At 36.2% G+C, this 11,548-nt stretch overlaps 1 protein-coding gene across 1 annotated transcript; it reads right to left on the bottom strand.

The window, feature by feature from the left end:
* Nucleotides 1-5,113: 5,113 nt before the first annotated feature.
* On the bottom strand, nucleotides 5,114-8,824 carry LOC143580001 (G-type lectin S-receptor-like serine/threonine-protein kinase At4g27290). Its single transcript, XM_077063155.1, has 7 exons — nucleotides 7,314-8,824; nucleotides 7,116-7,247; nucleotides 6,870-7,027; nucleotides 6,310-6,520; nucleotides 5,991-6,228; nucleotides 5,767-5,917; nucleotides 5,114-5,419 (listed from the first exon to the last, which is right to left on the bottom strand). The coding sequence occupies exons 1-7, from the start codon at nucleotides 8,584-8,586 to the stop codon at nucleotides 5,114-5,116; spliced, it is 2,469 nt and encodes an 822-aa protein (XP_076919270.1). The 5' UTR covers nucleotides 8,587-8,824.
* Between the last annotated feature and the right edge of the window lie 2,724 nt (nucleotides 8,825-11,548).

Genomic DNA, 11,548 nt, shown 5'->3' with positions numbered 1-11,548 from the left:
GTAATTTGATATCGCAAGTCACAACTTTTTGGCCTTACAATCACCCCCTAGACTTATGATCTCAAAAACCTTGTTGAACCATGTCGCGCATCTTCACATATCACCCGACAAACCGAAGCCTCTTCGTTTCAATTCACCCCCTCAAAGTATGACCCACCTAATTCATTCATGAAGAAATTCTCGTTTCTTTATCCATTCCCTCGGATCTTAAGCAAGATAGGTTGAGAAGAGCTCGAATATCCATAAATCGATTTCGAATTACCGAATTCAATGGTCAAACGACAAAGCTTATTAACTCGTTCGAAGTTCACCTTTCGGATCCAACTTCTCGAACGCCTTAGAATTAACAAGCTTTGAACACGGTTAAACAATGACGAAAAACCTGATCGCATTTGACTTTCTTCAGTTTGGTCAACCCAAAAATAACCACTTTCATGGCCCAAATCAATTCAACATAATCTGCCCAATATATAAGCAAATAACAATGCCCAAATTACCTTGAAGAACCAGCCCATTATTATAAATGCAGCCCACATGTGTTTTGATCAGGCCCAAGAGAAGCCCAGCATGTATATTTCTCCTTAATCAATAAACCCTAGCTGCCTATCAGTTGCTGCTGCCGCCTCATATATCAACACGCCAGAAAAAGGTCACCGGCGCCGCACTTGCCGGAGAGAGGTTTTTCCGGCAGCCATTTCTGGCCACCACGCCGCCGCCGCCGCCTCCTTCCACAAATCCACGTACTAATCAACAACAACAACCATTTTTCGACGAGAAACGAGCACCGGTCATCACCAATCCACCACACCAGCGACCATTCTAGCCCAAAAACCATTCACCGGTGACCGGCCACGGAAAATCATGTTGCTGTTCTCAACCACCGTAGCCTCCTCCTTCTTCCACCGTGGTTCATAACCACCAGCATGCAAAAAAAAATGGATCTTCGCCGGATAAAGTGCACTACCATCACAGTTTACTGTTGACCGTCTCATTCGCCGAAAAAACAAGGTGCAGCTCACAGGTATCATCATTGTCGTCGGCACCGGTGATGGGTTCTCGTTCATCATCACCGACAACCGCTTGGACAACCGCTTGGACAACCATCTGGACAACCATCTTCACAGCCGCCAACAACCAACATCATCTAATATACCTTTTCTCGTCAATTTAAAGTATAACAAACATTGCTTAACATGAATCGATTTCCAATTTCATGATAACCAACAGATCCGACTTTTTCCAGTATTGACTCTTTCATGTTTAGCACAAAAACCCTAAGACGAACCCCGAAAAGGGTAGGTGAACCAAGATCTGCGAACAAGACGAGCTTCAAACACCTTTATTTTCTTAGATCTTCAAACTTTATTTCCAAACTTCTAACTTTATTTCCAAATCTTCAACGGAATTAACGTCTCGGTTCGGGTAATAACGGAAATAGAACCCGAATATCAAGAACAAAGTTGAATCAAAAGATTTGAACCGCTCTGATACCAATTGTAGGTCCCGAAACCAGATCCGACAACGAACGGCGTTGTTCTTGATAAGCGCTCAAGACGGGTGCGGTAAATCAAACGACTGAGCATAATATAACGATAAAGTAAATGAACGATCTCGTTGTCGGTTAAAGATTGTTATATTAATAAACGAACCGACCCATCCAAGGGGAGCTCTCCTTGGGTGATGAATTACACCATGAAAAACACACACATAAAAAGAAATACATGATTCCTATTTATAGCCAAACAAGAAAAAAACAGTCTAGAAGCTTTCGCGTTGAAGTTAAGCGCCTGTCAAAGCTCTCGTCTCATGACCATATTTCTTGCCCACATAAATTATTAACTTGACTGTGAATATATAATGGGTTTCGTAATTTGATATCGCAAGTCACAACTTTTTGCCCTTACAGGGACTCTTGGGCCAAGTTTTGTATTAAAGACATAATGATGAGAACCGTGAGGGTGAAGATAATAGGAATAAGCAAGTTAAGAAACACCAAAGCTGAGATCAAGATCAAGATCTTGGATCAGACCTTCAAGAAAAAAAGAATCCTCCAATCCATCGGCATAAGTTGAGCAAAACTCAATCCGGTAATGGTCGACAATTAGTGTTCAGCTAAAGACTTGATCAAACCATTAAGGATGAGAGACGTTGGAGGTAATTACGAGCAGTTAATGATGTAGATATGCAATCTATAACCGCTCCATGATCCTCGTCAGGGCAATTATTGCTCATTATTGCCAATTATTGTCTTGTTGTCCTTCTTATAACTAAAAATAGAGGTTTCGATCGCATAAGATACACACACACACACACACCTGTATACACTCTTTTGGACTCGTAGAAGCGTTGAAACACTTCTAACACTTGTATTCACCTATTTTTACTTAATATATTGAGGTAGGGGATATTTTTCATCTCACGAGGATTTCTACCGGAGTTCCTCTAAAGAACACGGGCTTTTTCATCACTAAATCGTTGTGCCACGTGCAACATTTACTTATTGTTTTGATTGCATATTCAAGCATCCTACCTCATATACAAAGTTTGGTTACTTGATTATTCTTGCGTAATTTTTGGCCAAAACAGGTTGTTGGCTGACGAATTAATTTAAGCTGCTAGGAAGCACAATTAATTTAAGCTTGCAGGCTAGTAGCTGAACGTATTTTTATTTATTTATTGATGAACTCGTTTATAAATACTTTATCTATTGCTCTTAATATGATATTGGGCTAGCCTCCCCTAACTACCTAACTGGGTTTTTGATGATTACTTTGTGACTTGCAGATATTATCTTGGTTTTGGGTCTAATGTTGAATTTGTGCTAGAGTAAATAATCTTTTTACAGTTGATCTATGTGTATGCGTATTTAGTTTTGATTTATCATTGATCTTTGTTTCGTATGATTCTTGTTGAATGTCTTCCAACTATAAATGCATATTTAGGTCGTTTACTACGTCTTTATGATTCATTTTATGGTTTTTCTAGATGTGATAATCCATAGAAACATTGGGTTGTGATTTGTTAGAGCTTCATATTCTACCTATCTAGATTGCTGAGATATGATAGATAGCCGGTTGACTGTGAGGTTAGGTGTTTAGGTTTAAATGCTTTAATAGGAGGTGTGACACCTGACAATTTCTAGTTAACACCTTTAGTACATTCTCCGTTATCTCAAACACTCATTCATGCATTTCACTTACTTAGGGTTAATTAAGTGTGCTGTTATTACACAAACATTAACGTAGCAGTAATTAGAGAATTACTGAATCACGCGTGTCTAACCCGAACGTTGGTGAAAATATGAAATAATATGTCAAGCATATGATTATAATATTATCTATATGAAATTACATGCTAAATGATTATGTGCTTAGTTCGTTGCTTGTTTCATTAAATTGTGATCGATTGCGCGTGTTGAGCGTAACTTATATGTTTTTAGCTTTTACAAAAATAATATATATGAAATGAAAACAAGGCTTTATTCTTATAAACTTGGGTTAGTATTTTAGTTGGAATAATTCGTTTTAATCCGATTTGGTGTTTAAAGTTCGTTTAAGGCCAAAACTCACTCTAAAAGGGCCATTCTTGTAAATATGATTATTATAATATTACATAAAATATCCCAACCCAAATCACCAGCCATTAACCAGTGTTTTAAAAACCGGTACGTACCGGCCGGTTGAACCGGTTATACCGGAATTTCGTAAGGTCACCGGTATTTAGAGTCCGGTAATTTTTACCGCCGGTTTTTTTCTTAAATACCGGTTTAAACCAGAACCGGTTTTAAATCCAAAAGATTTTTGATATTTTTTGCCGCCCATATTTTTAAAAATGACTTTTAACATAGCGGATAAAGTTGAAACGAGTAAACACGATAAACTTTATTAGTTAATCAACCAATTTTGTATCTTGCAAATCCATGTTGGTTTATTTACATCTTTTGTAATCGACTAATTTCGTATATAAAGAATATAAACTTTCTATTTAACTCAACCATTGTTCATGTGTGATCTTTGGTTTAAGTGTGATGTTTATTAAAGTACTTTTGGGTTATTTTTAGAGTTGAAGTGTATTTCTATGGAATTATAAGGCAAATTATATAACTCGGTTGAATCCCCTGATACATTCCGGTTCAACCAGCTGTACCATTTTTTAACCAAATCCGACGCGACTAAAATATCGGTTTTTAAAACATTGCCATTAACCATCGAGTTTTCCCCCCTCCTCCTCTGTACGATTGCAAAACACTCCAAGCCCTAATCATCTTCAACTCAATGTTGATTCTTGCAATTGTTGGTGTTTTTGAGTAATTCTCACCATTCCTAACATTGATCGGTAAGTTTCATGTATCAATTTAATGTTTTGTTGAGTTCTTGATAAACTCTAAATGTCCAAACTTCTGCAATTTTGAAGATTATGATGTTAATTGGTGAATTAGAACCCTAAAGATGTCATAAACATGTTAGGGTTTGAGTTTTGATGATAACAGTTTACTGACAGATTCGTATTCGTTTATTGTTTAGACTGTAACTCGATGATAATTGATTTGTTTTGATCGATTCTTGTTTCCATGATGTTATACTTTGAGTGTAGTTTCCAGAAATGTATGATTTGTAATTTTTAGACAAGATTTGAATGGTTTTTATGATCTGTTTAATATGTACTTATTATTATTGGAGAGACTGACATGTAATCCCACCAACATGTAAGTTTACATGCCCCTTAAGGTTTCCTTTTATGTTATATCTGAGCCACTAAAGTGAGTGGGTGGCCAGCCTATTCAACCCTTCAACTGCCCAACTGAAGACGGGCCAGGGCTACACCCGTATCAAACCAACCATTGACTCATTTTTTTCACAACTACAAGTTATTAATTAGAGATAGAACGAGTTAGAAGTTATGTTGTGTACTTTCATCGTAAACCTAGTTAAAACCAAGAGGAGATAGGAAACTTATTTGTGATACATGTTTATTATGTATCCTTGTCTTAACAAGTAGAGAGATAAATGGAAGTTCATATATTTTACACAATAATATAAGCTATGTTGATGGATTAGATATTCTTAATAAGCTAAAAGCTAGAAGTTTTTTTCTCATACATGCAATTTTTATTTTATCTACCATTCAACATTGTAATGCTTAGTTCATTGTTAGAACTTGTTTCATACGAGCTTGAAACTTGAGTGGTATTGTGTTTAGTTTTCCCAACATAAAATCCTGGTTCATTGGGTGAAGGTAATGGACCCTCACTCCCTAGCATTAGGATCACATTAGTCATAGTCGGCCTGTCTTCTGGGTGACGCTGAACACACAACAAACCAACATGGATTGACCGTAGAACCTGAGACACATTAATTAATTCACCTAGACACTTAGCAACTAACTCCAAAGATCTACCTTCATTATGAAGTTCCCATGCCTGTAAGAACAATGAACACTAGTCATATGTTTAATTTTTAGCAAAGGATAAACCACAATAAAAAAGTAATCGACTTGTTCTCATTTTCATTTGTGTATTTTGTTTTTTAAATACCTACATGAACATATGCTAATCGTATTCATAGGTAATTAAGTTTTCGTGGGTGGGTACAAACAAGAAGTTTTAATTTTGGGGAATCTTCAGAGGCATTTAAAAAGGTCGTGCAAATTTGGTTAGTTGTAATGGGTGAAACAAAGTGAGTTTCTCAAAACGATTATAAACAAAGCTTTCTAGATTTTAGTGTGTGATACAATTTTCCCTTTCAAATTTAAAGCGTAGAAACTTACGTGTCCAATAAGGTTGTTGCTATGTTCATCTTGGGCAAACCCTCTATTTTTCTTCCCACAAATAATTTCCAGTATTATTACGCCAAAGCTATAAACATCTGATTTTATCGAAAAGATACCATCTCCTGCATACTCTGGCGCCATATAGCCACTATGACGAATCAAAGCCAGTGTTAGTGATTTACTAAATTTAGTTGAATAAGGTTAGGGTAGTTGAAACTCACTATGTTCCAACCACTCTGTTTGTGTTTGCCTCCATCTGATTTCCTCCAAAAGTTCTAGCCATGCCAAAATCCGATATCTTCGGGTTCATATCCTTGTCAAGCAAAATGTTGCTTAGTTTGAGATCTCTATGTATGATTCTGAGCCTAGAATCTCGGTGAAGATAAAGAAGTCCACGAGCAATTTCATCGATAATTCTGCAACGTGCAGGCCAATCAAGCAGTTCACTTTGAGTTTTATCTGCGAGTAGTTAGAATCTTAGTTTAGGTCCTTTGCGATTTGATGATTTACATTCTATTTTGTATTGTTCCATTAATTTACCAAATATGAATGAATCAAGGCCTTTGTTTGGCATATATTCATAAATCAGCATCTTTTCAGCTCCCTCTATGCAGCAGCCCAATAGCTTGACCAAATTCCGATGTTGTAGTTTAGATATGGAGATAACTTCGTTCATGAATTCATGAAGTCCTTGAGTGGAAGTTTTTGATAACCGCTTCACTGCTATTTCCTGTCCATCTTCAAGTATGCCCTGAAACACAACTGCTGATATAAGTATGGCACAAAAGGTGTTCTACACATCCTCGAGACTCCATATTTATGTCTTATTTCCTTTCATCATCATTATTAATGTTATTGTTGAGTAAATCACTACCCACTTTTGATCGCAAATCAGGAAAGACCAAAAATAGGGTACGCCTCTAACCAAATAAGAAACAATAAAGAAAACATGTATTTATTTGATCAATCTATTCAACGACCACAATGTGACGGCTGTCTTAGATCATCCGCGACTTGTTATCTTTTAACAATTCTGATTCAACAACATTGCGAATCAACTTATGTACTAGATGGAAGAACATGGAACCATACAATGATACCTTGTAAACGGGTCCAAAACCACCCTCACCAAGTTTGTTGTTTAATGAAAAGTTGTTGGTAGCTGCATGTATTCTAGACAAGCCAAACAATGGTAGCTCTAGATCTTCATCACCACTCCTATTTTCCCCATCATGTCTTAATTTGTTTAAGGGTGCCCCTGTAAAGGGAATAATGACAACTTTTAAATGAAAGCCACAGCTTCTATAAAGGGAACTAGCAGCATTGCATACATGCGCATATAATACCTTGCTGCTGTTGCTTCTTCCGATGAAAACGACAATATAAGCATATTGAAACTAGTATGATCAAAACTACAAATGCTATGGGGACAATAATTCGTACTTTTCTCCCTGCGCTTCTACTGTTTTCCACCGACTCTGTGCCAAAACATAATGTCATAATTAAATTGGCATAATGAACATAAAAATATTGTTTTCAATTACCTAACTCAGAAGCGGACACTCGTATATAAAGAGTGTCTCCACCTTCAGCATATGTTCTGATATCAATTAGGCCACCAAACCATAGCAAGCAACCACTCCCACTCCCTGATATATTCGTATATGTGTACGCAGTACACGAACAATTGCTTTTACATTTCTTCTCACATTCAACAAGTGTCATGATCTGGTCGTACCATGACTCCCGGGTGTCGGGTAACTTCAGATTTGAATATTTGTTGAAACCTTCTTCAGGGTCACAATCCAAAGGGATAGTGCGTCGACAACCTTGTGTCCAATCTGTAGTTTGCCACTGATCAGGAGATACGGGTTCAAATCCCTTCAAACATTCACAAACTGGGGATTTGTCAATGCTGCAGCTACCATATTTTTGGCACAAACCATATTGTTCACAGATATCGTTTTGTCGAGCCAAAAACGGGTTCCATTCTTGTGTTGTTTCAAGCCAAAAGAAGCGCTCTAATTCACCATTTCTTTGTAACACCAGCCGCGTAATAGCTGAGGTATCAATTGGATTATATTGATAGTAAATTTCTCTCTTACTAATAACAAAGGTGAAGTTGAAATACTGGTTCTGTCTCAATTGAGTAATTCCACTAAATCTGAGTCCATTCCATGGACCTCCTCTTAACTTCATCTTCTCGCCATCCATGATAACCATCTGAGGGTAACCTCTCATATCAATCCTGAAGGAAAACTCACCGGACCCAGGATCATCCTCGGATTTCCACGACGTCATGTATCTTTCAATCCTGGTAACCAAATTCCAGCCCAGCTTCATTCCAGGAAGTAAAGTGTTTGTCATAAAGTCGAAACTTTGCCATATGGGATCTTCTTGATTGATGTCCTCACCTTCCTCGTGAATTATAAAGTTGCCCGTATCTAGAAGCTGACCAATCGGATTCTTCACGGACGTGGCTGATGAGTTCCCAGATGACCATATGGCATCGTCCGTGGTTGTGTTACGGATAATTAAAACTCCCTGAAGGGTGAGAGTTAACTCGCCTGAGGTATCTGCGAGTGGTGTGTTCCGGTTGGCTACCCATACATAGGTTCGTTTTGATATGTTTTTGTACCAAATTCCTACATAGTGATTCGTGGAGTTACTGGGGCTAAAGAAACCAAGTTCAAAGGTTTCTTGTGCCGAAACGATGGTTTCATTATATCTAACGGTTTGGTTTGCAAATATGGTGTCTGCGGCATAGGTAAAAGGTATTGATGCGTAAAGTACAAGAAGTAAGATGAAGATCATCATGGTCAATTGGTCATGATCTATTAATGCATAAGAAATTTAAAACACAACTCTAATTTCTTTCTTTACAAAGGGACAATTTTCTCACTGCTGCCATAATAGACCAATTACAAACATGTTTTGGTAATTCCTCAGTCAAACACATAATTTACACGCTTGTAAAGAAAAGTCAAGTCCATGTTGTCAACCGCTCTATGTTACGTGATTGTTCATTTGTTTATATTAATTAATTGGATTCTAAAATGTTTTATGATTTTATACTTCTGCTATATAGAGTTATATATGTATAATAATGGAACTAATACATGTCATTGGTATTACCTATGTTACTGTGTGTGACCTGTTGGTTTAGTAAAGCTGGTCACAAATATAGATTTGTGGCTTCCAATTCTTAAAATTGCAAGATAAAATGTGGAATTTGCTGATTATTAAAATATATATATATATGGGATGGTTTAAATGAAAACTTTAGTTTTCTTTAAAACCAATTAATTTAATTCTAGCCATTAATCGAACATAATCAATGGTTAACTTTAAATAATGGCAATTTTGTAATTATTGTGAAATGAAAGGATAATAATTAGATCACTAAGGGTATTATCGGCAGTAGTTGTAACTTATTTTGGAAACTGGTTCTAAGAAGTAAAAAAAAAAATTCATGAATATCTCAATTTTGAAATATTCTAATCCATCACTCATATTTAGTCTAATAGGGTTCGTACGGTCCGTTTTTTTATAACTCTTTTATATATCAGGTTATTAATCAGGCTTTTCGATCTCTGGCGGTTGCGATCAGGCTTTTCTTTTTTATGTTCACCGATGATGATGTGTTCAATAGGCAGAATGACGAACGCCCAGTTTTTAAATTTCTGGTGTTTAAAAACAAATCATTAAGGAGACCGAGTGTTATGAAAGAGAGTCATTCCTAAAATACAAAATGAAATTTTACATATATACCCTTTGTTAATAAAAAAGAAAAAAAACAAAATAGTATAATTGGTCAATAGTGGTTCTCATAGTTTTTAAGTTAGGGAGTGGTTCTCATTTGAACCCTCTCATATATATATATATAGGGAGAGAGAGTATTAAGAGAAAACTTATTTTTAGAGAGAAAACTTAAAAACTCTAAATAATTATTTTTAATTAAAAATAAAAAATATATATTCAAATTTCTGTTTTTGCCATTATTCTTATTTTTTTTACCCTTTGCTCGAAAAAATAAAAAAATTAAAAAAACCCGCTGTAATGCACGTACGTATTACTGTGCGATACCGTTGTATTACACATGTGTATTACATGTATTTTTGAGTTTAATAGTATTTGATTGTATATATTCAATATTTGTGTATTGTATATGTGTAGTAGTGTTGTATTATATGGAAAAAAATAGTAATAAAATAAAAGTCGATTTGATGCACATGCGCGTTAATGTTGTATTACACATAGGTACTAATGTGTATTAGATGTGTGTATTAGTCTTATATTGCATATATACAATAGTGTGTATCAAATATGTGCAATAGTGTTGTATTTTATGCAATACAAACACTTTTGCATATATGCAATGCACACTATTACACATGCGCACTATACCGACGAGGTTACCGACAAGGTTTTTTTTTTTAACCAATAACAACATATAAGAATAATGGAAAAAAAAAGAAGCTTCAAAAAATTTTAAAAAAGGTTAAAAATAGTTTTTTAGGAGTTTTTATATTTTCTCTTTAAGAGGAGTTTTCACTAGATCCCATCCCTATATATATATATATATGGTAAGGTTAAAATAAAAATTCACTTGAGTTGTGAAAACTCTAGAAACCCATTCTCAATCACATGTTTTTAATTAAAGTTTAAAACTTGTGGTCCACAATTAAAGTTAATAAAAAATTGTAACGTCCTCGTTTCTTAAATAAATATTCCAGGTTTATTTTAGTTGTCGTGTCGAGATACGTCAATTAAATAAATTAAATAATGAGATATGATAAGATTATTGTGGTTAATGGACTTAAATATATTTCGGGCCTAAAGCCTTTGGGTTTTACCTATTTAAACCCCTAAAACCCTAATCCTTATCATTTCACCATCATTCTCCAATCATTATCACACACACCCATACACTCACATAAACCTCATATGCACAATCTATTCAATATCCAATTATCCAAATCATCAAGGTATTAACATTAAAGTTTCATCTTTATTTCTTATCTCATTTCTATTTTAGATCTAATAACAAACGAACGAATGGACCTCCGAAAGTTGAACATAAACGAACCAAGTCGAGCAAACATAAATAAACTAGATATAAACGAGGTTTAATGGAATCTAGTTATATATAAATAATAACATCAGTTAAACTAGATATAAATAATAACAACTTGGTACAGACGGGTTCATCGAGACCCAAACCCCAAACCCAAACTGCTCGTCCAAGAGAACCCAAGGCCAGATCTGAATTACAACGGACTTGACGAGCCTCATATCCAAAACCGTTCCTCTGTGTATGCTGGTAGGTGGTCGTGGACGGCCGTGGCTAAGGAAACCCGAACCAGATCCGAGCCTTCACACGAATACTATGACACGCGAATGTCTTGGACGCGAACATGCGAATTTCACGAATTCGCATCACATGACGTGCGAACTTCTAATATTCGCATCCCGTGAAAATTTCTATTGTTCGCATCCCGTGCGAATTTCTAGGATTCGCATCCTGTGCGAATCATTGAGGACCTCCTTGCTTCTGTGTTGTCGAGATTGTGGCCATAAGTTGGAGAACGCCGGAGGCGGCGGTGGCCGGGGTTAAGAAAGAAAGAAAAGGAAAGAAGTAGAAGTGGTGGAGTAGCCGCTGTATAATTTGGTTAGAGGGGAGGGTAGTGGCGGCGTGGTGTCGCCGGAGTTAATAGATGGTGGCGGTGGGTGGCCGTGAGGTAAAGGAAGAAGAAAGAGAGATGAGAGGGAGGAGGAG

This window comes from Bidens hawaiensis, unplaced genomic scaffold (assembly GCF_021521415.1).
Source record: "Bidens hawaiensis isolate Kalapana, Puna unplaced genomic scaffold, B.hawaiensis_p1.1 tig00030197_1, whole genome shotgun sequence".
NCBI lineage: Eukaryota > Viridiplantae > Streptophyta > Magnoliopsida > Asterales > Asteraceae > Bidens > Bidens hawaiensis.
The sequence above is the reverse complement of the archived record's forward strand: the minus strand, read 5'-3'. Positions and strand labels throughout refer to the sequence as shown.

What these genes read in the sequence shown, in the direction of transcription:
- LOC143580001 (XM_077063155.1), bottom strand. Translation starts at nt 8,586, where the DNA reads ATGATGATCTTCATCTTACTTCTTGTACTTTACGCATCAATACCTTTT. An exon ending in GTTTTGGACCCGTTTACAAG is followed by an intron (nt 6,521 to 6,869) that starts GTATCATTGTAT and finishes GTTGTGTTTCAG; the next exon opens with GGCATACTTGAAGATGGACA. An exon ending in CCTTGATTCATTCATATTTG is followed by an intron (nt 6,229 to 6,309) that starts GTAAATTAATGG and finishes AACTACTCGCAG; the next exon opens with ATAAAACTCAAAGTGAACTG.